Source organism: Hippoglossus hippoglossus, chromosome 10 (assembly GCF_009819705.1).
Source record: "Hippoglossus hippoglossus isolate fHipHip1 chromosome 10, fHipHip1.pri, whole genome shotgun sequence".
Classification (NCBI taxonomy): domain Eukaryota; kingdom Metazoa; phylum Chordata; class Actinopteri; order Pleuronectiformes; family Pleuronectidae; genus Hippoglossus; species Hippoglossus hippoglossus.
In genome coordinates this window covers 15,408,208-15,423,658 of record NC_047160.1, presented here as the reverse complement: position 1 = coordinate 15,423,658, position 15,451 = coordinate 15,408,208, and the positions used below count along the sequence as shown (strand labels likewise).

The 15,451-nt window shown below is 45.6% G+C and overlaps 1 protein-coding gene across 45 annotated transcripts in view; it reads left to right on the top strand.

The window, feature by feature from the left end:
- LOC117768880 (protocadherin gamma-A11-like) overlaps positions 1-15,451 on the top strand; it is a 253,231-nt gene that overhangs the window by 234,289 nt on the left and 3,491 nt on the right. For 20 of the 45 annotated variants that reach the window (XM_034597358.1, XM_034597359.1, XM_034597350.1 and 17 more), the window contains exons 2-3: positions 11,398-11,456; positions 14,668-14,765. In XM_034597358.1, the coding sequence (XP_034453249.1) occupies positions 11,398-11,456; positions 14,668-14,765 (157 nt within the window). Of the gene's footprint in view, positions 1-825; positions 3,051-3,776; positions 6,710-11,397; positions 11,457-12,495; positions 12,550-14,667; positions 14,766-15,451 lie in introns of those variants that run through there. The other 25 variants (XM_034597337.1, XM_034597339.1, XM_034597329.1 and 22 more) reach the window with 6 other exon arrangements.

The following is a 15,451-nucleotide window of genomic DNA, read 5'->3' as shown; positions in this document are numbered from 1 at the left end:
TTTTAACCAATTTACGTAAAATGGGCTGATGGTATTTAGGCATCAAATACATGAAAACACATATACTGTCAATGTAATTTAATATTAAACGTACATTTAATGTAATGGAGGCATCGACTTAATACATTTATTCATTTTTCATTTATTGGATGCGTTGATATGTTAAAATACATCTCCCTCTGACTCTTCACTCGCTCTTTGATGACAGTGCAAATGGTGAGTGTGTCTTTAACGGCGCTGCTTAGTGCTGCTCTCATTGGATGTAAGAGGTGGATGCTGTGCACCAATAACATTCCGAACTGTACAAAGAGATCTACTCCCTCCCCCATGCAGCTTCAGCACCAAAACCACATTGCTCAGAATGGGGGAGAGAGAGTGTAGGTAAATGTTGAATATAATCGAGGGAATCATGTTAATTCTGAATTCATTTTTGGGCCATAAACGGACATCTTTTTAACGGAATATGTCCCGCTCTTGGGATGTGGATTTTGACTTTATGTTCTTTGTTCCTGTGGATTGGAAATGATGCATTTTACTGAATCACGGATGACAAAGACAATGGGATACCGAGACTGGAGATGGCAGGCGCTTTGGTGGCATCACTTATTTCTCTTGTGGAGTATAACAGACGCACAGACTCGTTACAGCATCCCGGAGGAACTAAAACAGGGCTCTGTGGTAGGAAATCTAGCCAAAGATCTTGGTTTAGGACTGTCTGAGATTTTTGATCGCAAGCTGCGAGTCGCCTCTGAGGCTGGTAAGCAGTATTTCACTGTGGATGCGGGGAAGGGCGAGCTGGTGGTGAATGACAGAATAGACAGAGAGGCTTTATGTGGACAAAGCGCCAGCTGTGTTCTACCTCTGCAAGTGGTCATTGAGGACCCGCTACAGTTGCATCGCATTGAGGTTGAAATACGAGATATTAATGACAATTCACCAGGTTTCATTTCAAACGAATTATCTTTAAAAATAGCAGAATCAGCAGCGGTTGGCACCCGCTTTCCTTTGGAGAGCGCAACGGACCCAGACGTTGGCAGCAATTCACTCAAATCGTATACTCTTAGTAAAAATGAGTGTTGTTCCCTCAGAATCAAAGAGATAGAGGGTGGTAAGACCGTTCCGGAACTTGTCTTAGAAAAGCCACTAGATCGAGAAAGGAAAGCTGTTCACAAAATCTTACTAACAGCATTAGACGGAGGGAATCCAGTTAGATCAGGAACGTCACAAATAACCATAACCGTGCTTGACAATAACGATAATTTTCCAGTTTTTGAAAAGAACGTTTATAAAGTAACACTGGGTGAAAAAAGTATGAAGGGAGCTATTGTGATAAAACCCAAAGCAACAGATGCAGATGAAGGTTTGAATGGTCAAGTCGAATTCTCATTTGGCTCCCGGACTCCAGATTTTGTGTCGTCAATCTTCGATATTAACTCTATAACGGGTGAAATCAGTCTGAAGGGGGAGTTAGACTATGAAACTGTAAAGTCGTTTGACATCGATGTCACTGCAAAAGATAAAGGAAGCCCTGAAATGGAGGGACACTGCCGCGTGCAGGTTGATATTACTGATTTCAATGACAACGCTCCTGAAATTGTCCTCACGTCTCAGCCAAAGCCAGTGCGCGAAGACGCACCAAGTGGCACAGTAGTTGCTCTGATCAGTGCGCGTGATCTTGATTCTGCTGATAATGGCAAAGTAACGTTGCAACTCACCAAGGGCTTCCCCTTCGCTCTGAAACCTTCTTTTTCTAATAATTACGCACTGGTTACCAGTGGTACTTTAGACAGGGAGAGCTGCTCACACTATGATATTGAAATTACAGCCACTGACTCAGGCTCTCCTCCTCTGTCCAGTAAGAAAAGGATACCAGTCAGCATCACTGATGTGAATGACAACCCTCCTGTATTCTCTCAGCCCTCCTATAATGTGTATTTAAAGGAGAATGGGGTACCAGGATCTATACTGTACTCAGTATCAGCCTCTGACCTGGATTTTGGTGAAAACGCTAAAATCTCTTACTCTATACTGGACTCTAAAGTGCAGGACGTTTCTGTCTCATCGTATGTTTACATTAACTCAGATAACGGCAGCATCTACAGCATGCACTCGTTTGACTATGAGAAACTGAAGGTGTTTCAGATTCAGGTTCAGGCAAAGGATCAGGGCTCTCCGTCTCTCGGCAGCAACACCACCGTCCATGTTTTTATCCTGGACCAGAACGACAACGCCCCCGCTGTTATTTACCCCTCCTCCGCTGCCCTGGGCTCCCTCTCTCACCAGAGGATGCCCCGCTCCGCTAAAGCGGGTCACCTGGTCACTAAGATGACGGCCGTGGACGCGGACTCGGGCCATAACGCCTGGATCTCCTACAAAGTGGCGGAGGCCACAGACGCCTCTCTGTTCACTGTCAATCTGTACACAGGGGAGGTGAGGACTAAACGCGCTGTGTCCGAGCAGGACGACTCCTCTCAGAGGCTGCTTATAGAGATCAAGGACGACGGGGAACCGGTCCAGTCCTCCACCATCACGGTGTCCATCCTGCTGGAGGACGGTCTCCATGAGCCCATCTTAGACCTCCGACAGAAAGTGACCGAGCCCAGCAAGAAAACTGGGAGAATCACCCTGTATTTGATTCTTTCTCTGGCCTCGGTGTCCGTGCTGTCTGTGGTGACTTTTCTCATCTTAGCGGTTAAATGCATGAGGAGCAGCAGAAGCAGCGGTAGTTGCTGCATGACACAGGGCGACTATGATGGTTACAAGAACCCCAACAGAAACCTGCAGATTCAGCTCAACACTGATGGACCCATAAAGTACGTGGAGGTCATGGGAGGAGACATGTTGTCTCAGAGTCAATCCTTCAGGTCCTGTATGTCTCCAATGTCAGAGTACAGTGACTTCACTATGATTAAGCCCAGCAGCACCACTGACTTTAAGGAGGTGATCAGTGTCCTGGATGCGTCTTTACCCGACAGCACCTGGACCTTTGAGAGCCAGCAGGTGAGCAGAAAACGAAAAGGCCATTTGTAAAATTGTGTTTGTAAAAGTTGCACTAATTTTGTTTGTGTGGTGCTTCTAAACAACGAAAACCAGATGGCACAACTTCTCTGGGAGGGGATTTCAACACTAATGTTGTAACTCTTATTGCGTGACAGACCATTTGTTTTGGGCCTGAATGAAATGTCACAATATTCTTAATAAAATTAGTGTACTAAAAATGGCAATAATTTTAGTAAGATAGTGACTTATTTTTATGGAATAGTTAGATATCTTAACATAATCCTAATTTAATTTTGCACTTCTTAATGTTAGAATAAAACAGTTCATTTAAATGTTTCATATCCAGGTTATTATTTCAATATTTTTGTCCAACTTTCCTCTTTTGTCCATTCATTCCAACTCCAATAATGTTCTTTTGTATTGTCTGCAGCAATTATTTTACTTTATTATTCTTTAATAAATGCACTTTAGTTTGAGCTACATTACGTTGGCATTTTTATAGCTGTGATTTATTTGAAAGTATTTTCAATAGAACGACTTCTCTTTATTGCCCCATGAAGTTTGACTCCAGCTTTACTTTGATGTGCGCTTGGGTTTCAGGGCAAAACCACTTTGGAAACTATGCCCCCCCGCGGTTACAAATGGCATCGCTATAAATAACAGCCACCACCTACTGCTCTAGGAGCTCTTCGTGGGAGCGTGCGTGTGCGTGTGCGTGTGCGTGTGCGTGTGTTTGTAACACTAAGTTCACATCTACACTCTATACAAATACATTTTTCATTATCCAAGAAAAAGCACCGATACTTCCTCGTGCTTTTCCCTCGGCATTGTCCTCTCCACCCTCTAAGCTGTGAGACTGGTACTTGCCTCCCAGTGGAAGTGGAGTGACTGAACAAAGTTTTCAGTGTGTGAGGGAGTGTGTGAGCTGTGTGACAGCGCTGGTCCAGCCCTGTCCTCCAATGAGAGGGGAGGCCCTCAGTGGCCTCTCCCCGCCCATGAGGGGAGTGAGGCGGCGGAGACTGAGCAGAGTTTCAGCGGAGACGGGGAAAAAAAAAACTCTGATTTTCGCCCTCGTTTTCTCTCTCAAGTCGGCCGTCATGATAACTTCAAAACTTCCCATCGCCCTGTTTTTAAAACGGAAATGTTCACCCTCGAGAGGGACAGCCTGGTTGTGAAACTACCATGGACACGTTACGGTGAGAGAAGAAGTTAGAAACTTTCCCCCGGATCCTCGGAGCGCAGCACAATGGATTCCGGGCAGAGGAAGCGCTCCAGAGGAGGGAGGCTGTGGAGCATTTGCTTGTATCTCGCTGGCCTCTCCTGTGCGTCCCCTCAGCTCAGCTATTCCGTATCGGAGGAACTAAGCCCGGGCTCCGTCGTTGGGAATATCGCAAAAGATTTGGGTCTGACTGCTCAGCGGATCGATCAGAGGAGGCTGCGGGTGGTCTCGGATTCCACGACTCAGTACTTCGAGGTGAAGCAGGCGACCGGCGATTTGGTCATCAAACAAAGTATAGACAGGGAGCAAATGTGCGAACTGAGTTTAACGTGTACGCTCCACCTTCAAATAGTCCTTGACGATCCATTAGAGATCCATCGCGTGGTGGTGGTCATTCTGGATGTGAATGACAACGCGCCGCACTTTTCGACCAGCAACATTTCTTTGGAGATATCCGAGGCGGCCGCGCCGGGCACAAAGTTCCGCCTGGAGAGCGCGCACGACCCGGACGTGGGGACCAACTCGTTACGCACGTACCATCTCGCCGCAAATGACTTTTTTACTTTGAACGTGGAAACTAAAAGCGACGGCAGTAAGTTTCCAGAGCTCGTGGTGGATAAACCTCTGGACAGGGAGACGCAGGCCAAGTTTCGCCTGATGCTCACGGCTGTAGATGGGGGACAGCCGGAGAAATCTGGCTCAACACTTATGCTCATTAAAGTTCTGGATGTAAATGACAATGCGCCCGTCTTTGAAGAATCAGTGAATAAAGTTAGACTATTAGAAAATGTTGCACAGGGCACTTTAATCACAAAGTTGAACGCAACTGACGCGGATTCCGGCAACAATGGAGAAATCTCTTTTCTTTTTAGTAAATATACACCGGAGGGGGTTCTCAGACTTTTCAGTGTGGATTCTAAAAGCGGGGAGATCCGTGTGAAGGGCCATGTGGACTATGAGAAGGCCACTGCGTACCACATCACAGTGCAGGCCAGAGATGGGGGCTCTCCTGCTATGGAGGGCTCATGTAACGTCATAGTGGACATCGTTGATGTGAATGACAACGCACCAGAGGTCACAGTGACGTCACTCACCAGTCCTATTAGAGAGGACTCAGCACCAGAGACAGTGATAGCGCTCATAAGTGCCCGGGACCTGGACTCAGGTGTGAATGGAGAGGTTACATTGACTGTCCAACAAGGTTTGCCATTTAAACTTATTTCAGCCTTTGGCATGCATTACAGCCTCATCACAGCTGGCAACCTGGACCGTGAGACTGTCCCAGAGTACACAGTGGTCATCAGGGCCACTGACGCGGGTTCACCGCGCCTTTCATCACAGATAACCTTTGTGGTGGAGCTCTCTGATGTGAATGACAATGCTCCAACTTTCTCTCAGAAGTCATACTCTGTGGACATCCCAGAGAGCAACGCTCCCAGTGCCCCCATCGCAGCTGTTTCAGCCACTGACCCAGACCTCGGTGACAACGCTCGCATATCGTACTCCATCCTTCCCAGCATGGTCCAGGGCTCATCCATTGCTTCTTATGTCTACATTAACCCAGATAACGGTCACATCTACAGCATGCGCTCTCTGGATCATGAACAGCTCAATGCATTCTGTATTGAGGTGCAGGCCCGGGATGCTGGGGTGCCCCCACGGACCGCCAATGTCACTGTGCATGTGTTTGTGGTGGATGTGAATGACAATGCACCAGTGATTGTACACCCCTCCTACCCAAAAGAGAAAGGATTACAGCTCACTGTGCCCCCATCTGCAGGCCCAGGGCACCTCATAAATAAACTTGTAGGGGTGGATGCAGACAGTGGGCACAATGCATGGCTGTTTTACTCCATAGCCCCGGGACCAAATGCTGGAATGTTTCGTATTGGGCCACACACAGGTGAGCTCCGCACAGCCCGCAAATGGGCCGAGGAGGAAGAGGGCTCAGCCTATGACATTTTGGTTATCATTCAGGACAATGGTGAACCGCCCAAGTCTTGTTCTGTGAACATTACAGTAACCGTGGATGAGAAGAGCACAGCCGTTGATGCTCCAGCAAGCCCTCGCCACACGCCCTTTTACCACCGCACAGGGATGTCAGACATCACCTTGTACCTTATCATCTCTCTAGCCTGTGTATCAGCAGTCTCCTTTATCACCTTTGTTGCCCTCATGATACGCTGCCTAAGGCACCGGAGCCCGGGCCTGGGAGACTCCGACTGCTGCTGCTACGATAGCCACAGGTCCACCCGCTACCATCAGAGGCCCAGCAAGGACCTGCACCTGCAGCTCAACACTGATGGACCTATACGCTATATGGAGGTTGTGGGAGGGTCCCAGGATCCAAACACACGCACTTACAGGCCCTGCTACTCCACCCTGTCCAGCCGGAGTGACTTTGTATTTATGAAGACACCAATGCTGAGTCACAACAACACACTCAACATGACACTCAGCAGGAAGCACCTTATGAACTCAGTCAATGAGGTGAGGGCTCAAGTTGGAGAGAGGGAATTGCATTGGTTGAATTTACAAAGGTGTGACCCGACAAATACAGGTGTTGCAGTTTGGATGTATATGGATGTGGATGTATGGGTTGTAGAGTATCTGAAAACATCACATATCATATTTTTTTGGTGCTTTGACTCCTGACAGTAGAGTAGTACTAACTGAGGTTTCCTCAGTCACGCAGCTCTGCAGTATCTTATCTGTATTAAACTTTCTACGTGGAGAAAAAGCTCTTAAGGCTTCTACATGACAGATTTGGGCAGAGAGAAGAATCTTTAATATTTAATATTACCCGATGGTCGGAAATGAGGTCTCTCACTTTCAGTCACTAAACTGGCCGAGAAGAACTGTTCTTTATGGTAAAGATGCAGATTGAGTGAAATATGCTGAAAGAACATAGATGAAGATCGCTGAAGAAATGGGAAAGGAAGGGGAAAGGGGGGAACATAAGTGCTTCTAGCAGATGGAGAGGTGGAGACAACAGATGAAAATAGGTCCTGCAGTGTTGGCTCAGTGGAATAGCTGAGAGACTGAGGGGAACAGGATGACAGGGGGAGGGGGTTAGAGGGAGAGGAAAAGGGCCAAGGAACGAAAATGGTGAGAGGGGTGGGGGGGGAGAGTCAAAGAATAAAGCGGTGACTGAAAAACAGGAATCCATTGGGTCAGTGGCCTGACCCCTGACTTCCTGTTGTCCTCTGAACTTTTGGTTATCGGTTCCAGGACTCAGCATCACATGAGTGGTGTGTTCCTGTTCCTAATTATCATTTGAAGATCCTCCTTTCAATGTGTTCAGTGTTGGGTGTGAAGGATGGCCGACCAGATAATGACCACATGTCAGCTATAGAAAATGGCTGACAGTGCTCTCACCAGGATGAGTCATTTTAAGGGAATTCTAAAAGGATTTTGTCCTCCTTAATCCATTCATCCTTAGTCATGTTGTCTTTAATGTGGAGTTGATGATTGAAGGTTGTTATTTTTCTTTGGTGATTTAATGGTAACTGTTCCTTCTCCACAGTTTACCCTTTAACGTCGTCTAATTCTTGTTTTGTGCGTCTGTGTAACATAGATTCTCTCTCTGCATTGAATGGGTTTGTCCCTGAGGTTAGCAGGATGCCATCTGTCTCTCTGCTCTAGTGACACGTGTGCAATGAGGACAACAGAGGAAAAGAGGTGGAGGGAGATAGATAAAGGGAAAGAAAGGATGGCTTTACGCACGTGTGCCACAGCACAGGCTGTAATGGCTTAAGAGCTGTAGCTATCACTGAGAGTGTTTATGTGCCTGTGCGTGAGATTGTGTGTAAAAAGCATCAGGCACAAGGAGCCCTGCAGTAGTGTGTAATTTTAGCAGGACCCTGGGGCCATTACGCCTTCCCACTGCCCTTCTTTTTTACCCTCTTTTCCTTTGCAGTGTACTGGCACACTCTATTTAAATGTGTGCTAACACAGAAAGTTTGAGGAAAAAGTCAGTTTTACGTTTCTTCCCCTGAAGCAAATTAACAGCCTAATTATTTCCAATTGGCAAATCTTTTCTTTTTAAAGCAATAGTCTCATGATCAGGAGAGTTTGGGACTCAGGAACATGCCATGTAATCCTGATGTCACGAGTCTGCCGCACTATTTTAGTGCAATGGGACCATTTGCCACCGATATCTTTCAAATGATCACTTTTCTCACAGTATGAACATTTCCATAATATATGGGTTTTTCGGTCTCGGAGTCTGTGGAAGTTTATGAGGGTTGGCACGTGCACCGAGTGAGTCCAAGTGTTTTGTAAATATGCTTTTTATGGATGATAAAAGCTGCACATGCGACAAACTGGCTCATGCGGTTCAGTGAAACTGTCCACAAGGGTTCTGTCAATTGAGTCATGATGTTTGTCTCGGGGAAAAGAAGATTAAAACCAGGAAGTGCAGATTCAGTCCTGAGGTTTTTCCCTTATAGTGGATAAACGGTATAATCCTGCATTTTAGAGAGTCAATATTTCCACTAGCCTAATCATTTGCCGAGCATTAAACAACACTGTCTTTGGCAAGAATGTGAGATAGCTGGGAAACAGCACGAGGGAGTGAATGTGTCTGCCTCTATCTGTTCTGGGTTATATGGTGTGCATGTGTGTGATAAAGATTATCAGAGCAACAGAATAGAAACGACTTCCTCTTTTCAAACAGCACCAGGTGCAGTCCAGCCATGGTTCTTTTAACACCAATACAGTTAATGTGTGTGTGTGTGTGTGTGTGTGTGTGTGTGTGTGTGTGTGTGTGTGTGTGTGTGTTAGGAAACTGGATCAGGGTCAAAGAGCACCAGGTGGACCAGGTGAAACAGTTTCTCCTTTGTACACCTGAATAAATATTTGTGCGTCATGATGAAAGAATTGGTTAGCTAGTAACTCAGATGTTTTAACATTCACATGATTTACATACATGCTGGATGGAGTCCAGATGTTCCTGTGATCAGTCCATCTTATTCCCCTCCTGATGAATCCGGTGCTCATATAATGAATATCCATCTCATCTCTGAAGGTGATAGTGTTTCAACTGACACACATTATGGTGCAGGAGCTAAGGAGCTCAGTCCAGTTGTAATTCACCTAAAGAACCTTCAAAGCTCTTTAGTTCAGTTCCGTGATGTAAGGAAAGCAGACTGACAGCGTGTAAAGCTTCCAGACTGACATGAAAGTCTTACAACTGGCCCACAGAGCTGTAATCCCTTCATCTCTCTACACTGGCCGAGCGTGCCTGAGCGTCTGTCTGACCTTCTCTCTCTCTCTCTCTCTCCCATCGAGGCATTTTAAAAACCTTAATTTTTACTTAGAGATCAACTCATTTAGTAGAAAATGTAATAAATATAATATGCTTCATATACGTGGAGTGGGATCGGACCTTGGAAAGGACGAGTCTGTGTCTGCGAATGTTTGCGCGTAGAGAAGGAGTCACACAGCTGGAATGCTGGGCCTCTCTGTGGATGTTAACCTCCATGTGTCGATGCTTTTCTCTCCCTATAGCAAAACTCAGCCGGACTCACATGCCCACACACACATAGTCAACCCTGAGTCCAATTTTAGACTCTAAACATCGACCAAGCTCTGCTCTGAAGAAGAATACGAGGTCAAATATGTCTTACTCATCCACTATGATTTCCTGTTGTAATAACAACAACAACTTGTGAGTTCTGGCACTGCAGGTTGTTATGAGGATGAGGGCGAGCAGACATGTCCTCTCTCTATCTGACTATTTCCTCTCAAGTGTTGAGGACTAGATTAATTGTATTTGGTGATCACCAAGGAGAAACAAATTATTTTGTAGACAACGATGAAATTGGATCCAATTTGACTCAACACTGAACGAACTATAGGGTTATTCAATATTGTGTTATTGACAGAACACTGAATGCTATTCAATTCCCTCATGTCTTTACATTCACACTCCCTCTAGCACTTTGTGGTGTCCATCACAGGTCCATAGACAGTGCGTTCTTTCATTCCTCTGTTTCTGCAGTAATTCCATTTTTAATGGGGCAGTCACTTGTTTTGTCTTTTTTTCCCCCTTTTCTATTAGACACTCCAGTTATGATAGTCACCAGTTTACTCCACAATACTCTTCCTTTAGCATCGGTATTTTTTCTCTTCCCGTTCTTTTGCTCCTGTCGATGATTCTCTCGGGTACAGCGGCTCTTTCAATAATGCAGCACATCATCCTGCTGGCCTCTCTCTCAGGGGAGCTCTTGTGTCGATTAGGCGGCAGAATCTGGAGCCGAGCCAAGGGTCTATTCACTGCATCAGTGCACAACAAGAGAGTCTGAGAGAGAGAGGGAAAGAGCCAGAGAGATGGAAAAGACACGGTGACATGGTCAGTGAGGTAGAGATGGACAGGAGTGCAATTGCCTTGAAGACATTTATAGAGAGAAGCAGGGAGAGATCAGAGAAGCTGCTGCTCCGTCATCATTGCAGTGTCTCCATGACATTTAGGTATCAAAATAAGAACATGATTATATTTCAAGGTCTCTCCCGGACTTAAACTTAACATCCTCCCTGTTATCGAATATGGTTGAGTTACAGTTTCATTCTGTCTGCTTGTTTCCACTCATAATCATTTGAATGTATTTCAGACTGATCTTTGTGTGTTTGTTCATCCAGTAAGAGAATCTCTTTTTGATACACGTATCATGAACGTCCCATTTCATCTTCTGGCTGCTACTGGTGTATTTTTTTCTGGGTTATTATATTGTTAAATAGCCGATTGCTCACACATGTGACTATCTACATTTTGGTTTGAGTTTTAAATCCAGTTTTACAAGCTGTGTCCCATTTTGCAATTTGTTTGTCTGAGTGCGAGTGTATGTTTGTCTGTGCGCGTGTCTGTGTGTGTGCGTGCGTGTGTTTGTGCTCCTCTGCAGCATTTTATGCTCCACAGCTCTCGGAACAACATGGCTGCCTGAGTACACAGAGATTTGTTGCCATCTGTAGCCCTTTGTTGAGCCTTACTGAAACAAAGAGGTTTTCTAAATCACAGCCTGACACACAACAGGATGCACACAGACACAAACACCCTCACACACAGTTGTGTCAGCCGCAGAACAACATGTCATGAACCAAATGGTGCCCCTCAAACGTTCCAGCTGTTGGCCCAGTGTAACACACGTCTCATGTTGCATCTTCTGTTCTCTTCACAGCAAAAACCCCCCAACAATGACTGGCGCTTCACCCAGGGACAGCGACCTGGACCCAGCGGGTGAGTACACTGACACACTGGTAAAATTCCCATATTGACATGTTGTTGTGCTGCAAGGGGCAGCTTATCAGGCAGAGAGAGCGATGGAGGATGGAGAGTAGAATATAAGGTGATGGTAGTGAGTGCTGCTGCTGATTCTAAAGAGCTGATTACAATGAAATCCCTTCAATTTAGTTTTATTTATACAACACCAAAACACAGCGTACATTATCTTTAAGGCACTTTACATAGTAAGACTGAAACCTCACAATATTATAGCGATAAACCCAACAGCCATGATTACACATCAGAGTCTGACTTTGAATGGCATCAATGTAATTTATTGTTCCATTTTAATTGCATAATTCTGCTCCACCGGTTTCTGATTTATATTCCCGGAATGAGCATCTCTGCCTGTTTCCAGGCTGCTTTATAAAATGGCTGCCGCAGCTTCCACTCCCCCCCTCCCCCTCCTGTTCCCCTCCTCTCTGCGCTCTCTGAGCCTGTGCGCCATCACTCAGTACTGCTGATGAGGGACTGTGACCAGAGCCAGTGGGGGGATGGGATTCTGTGTTTATCCTTCGTGCTCTCTCTTCATTTTCTGCCATCTGAGGGGTCGTACTGACTCAAATTCAATTGTTCACATCAGTGAATTATCTAGCAAATGACAGCAGACAAACTGTGTTTTCTATCCCAGCTATGTGTTTTAGTTTTTCGCCCATTATCATGTGGGCTCAAATGCGGTGCCTGCACCAACAGTTTCTCACAATAATGATTGCACAACACGCTCCGTGAGACAAGGTTTCTCCCTGAAACAGCCGAGCTGAGCCAAGTCAGGAACATTTTAGACACACACAAGCACAAGCCACTGCAGTTTTACAAGACAACTGGGATTATGGCATCTCTGGTATTTTCAATGGATTTTGCAGACACATGTTTTCCACAGAGCTCTAGAGCAACAATATTTTCATTAATGCTGCCCCCCCCCACCCCCCACCCCAAAACCTTCAGTGAAAAACAAAATGGTAATTTGAGACTGTATAACTTGTTGTGTTTTTAGTCCCCACATGCCATACGGTACACACATACGATGGACGCCGAACAATGGGAACAGGTACTAATTTAGACGTAGAAATTGTCTGGTCTCTTTCTGTCCTTATTGGCTGATCAGTGGTCACTGTTCTGAAGTCACTGTTTTGTGAGAGAGGGGCCTGATCAGCTGATGATGGCAGATGGTGGCTGTAATCTGGGTAGTGCACTGCAGTTGCGTGCTGTGCTGTGTGTAGATGTACCTAACCCATAGCTTCTGTTAGTCTCCCTAAAAGTTTGATGGGGTTTGTTGATCGATGTGCATAGGCCACAATGCCTGCTGTGGCGTAGAAAGGATTGTGACACTTTTGATTTTGCGTGCAGTGTTTTGTAGATTTCTTGCTATGCCTTGTATATGTGTGCTATACATACAGTATATAGTCATTACAGTCTGAGAGCTCCTGCTTTTCTCCCTCCAGGGAACTGGCTTCCCCATGAGTGTTGCCTTTGTTGTGTGTCTGTGATGGTTGTAGCTCAACATCACCACATGTGGCTTTTTCATGTGATCAACTGGACTACAAACGCTGAAAACAGCATTTTCATGATTTAATTCTTTAAAACACCTGTTAGAAGGTGAAAAGTTCCTTAATGGAGGAAGAAGCACATTACATTTGACTCTTGAAGTCGATGTGCGGATGAGACAGACGTCACCATGGGACTCTGTATCGTCTTAAATTAAGTTAGAAGTTATAGTGTTCTCTGCAAAACATCAAGGAGAGTTAAAACATGTCACACAAGTTTGCAGAGGAAAAACTGATAGCAATGTCTGGTCAACCAAGGACACCCCTCTGGACCACAGTTCACATCTTAACCACAGGAAGTGATAATTCTAACCACAGGAAGCTCTTAACTCAACCACAGGATGTGATAAGCACAGGGAGACGCTAATTTGGCACAAATGAAGCATTCCCTTTTAGCTTAACTGAGGTAAAGAGGCACAAAATGGCAGCCCTGGCTATACTGACTGTGCACTACCCCGCAGCCTGTGTCTCATTGGCTGCCTGGCACAGGACGTACATGTTTCTCTCCCTCGGTCTTTCTCTGGCACTGAAGGGAAAACCACTTCAGAGTTCTGGCAGTGCAATCTGGCAACCTGCTCTCGAGCAGAGCCCAGTTTTTTCTGTCAGAATTCCCTTTTCACTTTTTTCTCCTTATTGTGTCCTTAACTCTCTTGATTCCCTTGAGCAGACCAATTTGTCCAAAGGGTCTTTTAGTTAGAAAGGAGAGCTTTTCTCTCCACACTGTGGATGTACGTGCATTCTTGTTTTCCTCTTGAAGCCTTTATTCGTCAGACATGAGACTTCAGTGTCAGCGTAGACCCTGATGTGTCACTGACTGTCCTTCCCGGAGCTGTACACTCTAGCAGAACCTTTTACCCATGTGCCTGTGTCAAATAACCAATGTTCTCAAACACACAGACACACACGCATAATTCAGGATATTGAGCGAGAGTAGTTAAAACCATGTTTGTTGTTATTTTTGTCCCCGTAAATCTGAACATGCAAGCAGCATAGCATGCAGATAACATACTGCAGTTTAATTGCAAACTGAAGCCACCATCTAAAAATCCAAAGTTAGAGCTTTTTGGGAACAGAGGCATGGCCATGATTAAAGCACTGACCTAGTTATCAGCTGTGGAGCTTGCACTGCTGTGTCATAAGAGGGGGAATGGAAATAAGTAGGCGTGCATACAAGATCGCAGGTCCTATCCTCTGTTGCTCCCACATGCAAATTGCAGACTTTAAATAAACAAGCCTTTGAAGGTGAAGTTTACCCAGATGGAAATGTTCAGTGCTGTCTGAGCGCTGCGTGTGTGCCTTTTATGCAGAGCACTATTTCCTTTACAAAGGTGGGATCATTAAATATTTCATCCGATTTACTAGACGGCACAGCACTCACGGCCATAACTGAGAGAGTGGTTACTGTGTGTGTCGAAAAAGTGTTTGTTTGTGACAGACCCCGTTTTGTAAACTTAACATCCTCCCCGTTATCGAGTTCTCCTCAGGCTGTGTACTTCGCCATCAGCTGCTTTGCCTTGACATCATAAACCACCAACTGTCAATCCAACGAGCTCAACATACACTCACATGCACTCACTGTAGAGAACAAACCACGAGTTAATTACGGTTCTTTTTCGCCACAGGGCAACTGGAGGACCTGAGGTTGCCATGGGAACTGGTCCCTGGCCCCAGCCCCCTACTGAGGCTGAGCAGCTCCAGGCCCTGATGGCTGCAGCGAACGGTGAGTCCTATACCTTGTCACCTCTCCCCTCCCTCCTACCAATACATCTCCTTTAACCCAGCTCTTTTCTTTTTGTTTGGAGGAAAACTAACTCACTCAGTGTTAAAGTTCCCTCTGTCCACATTGATGTTTCCATGAAGTCAGACTGTGAACGTAGCTACCAGCACCAGATAAACAGTACACAGTGGATGTGTTGAACTCAATAACATGACAGAGATGCATGTTTCCACTGTAGCACACTGATCACACGCGCAGTGTTTTCTTATAAGCAGCAGGCTTAGGGCCACTCGTCTGCAGTGACTGCATAACCAGCACACACACACTCACACTCGGTGAGTCATCTTTGGGCTGTTACTGTGGTAATCACATGGAAAAATACACATGAGAGCAGCCACTGAATATAGTGACACAAACACAAAATAGCCCAAAAATGGCGGAAGGACAAAGATGTATTGCCAAATGCACTCAAGTCATTGTTTCCACTGTTATTTAATCCAATCGACACATCACACACACACACACACACACACACGCACACGCACACACACACACACCCTGTCGTCCTCCTGGACACTGCACCGGATGGTGTGTGGAATTTTTCCATTGCAGTGAACAGAGAGAGAAAAACGCTCTCTCTCTCGGGCCAACTGATAATGTCAGCACAAAGTTAGACTGAACAAACAGTT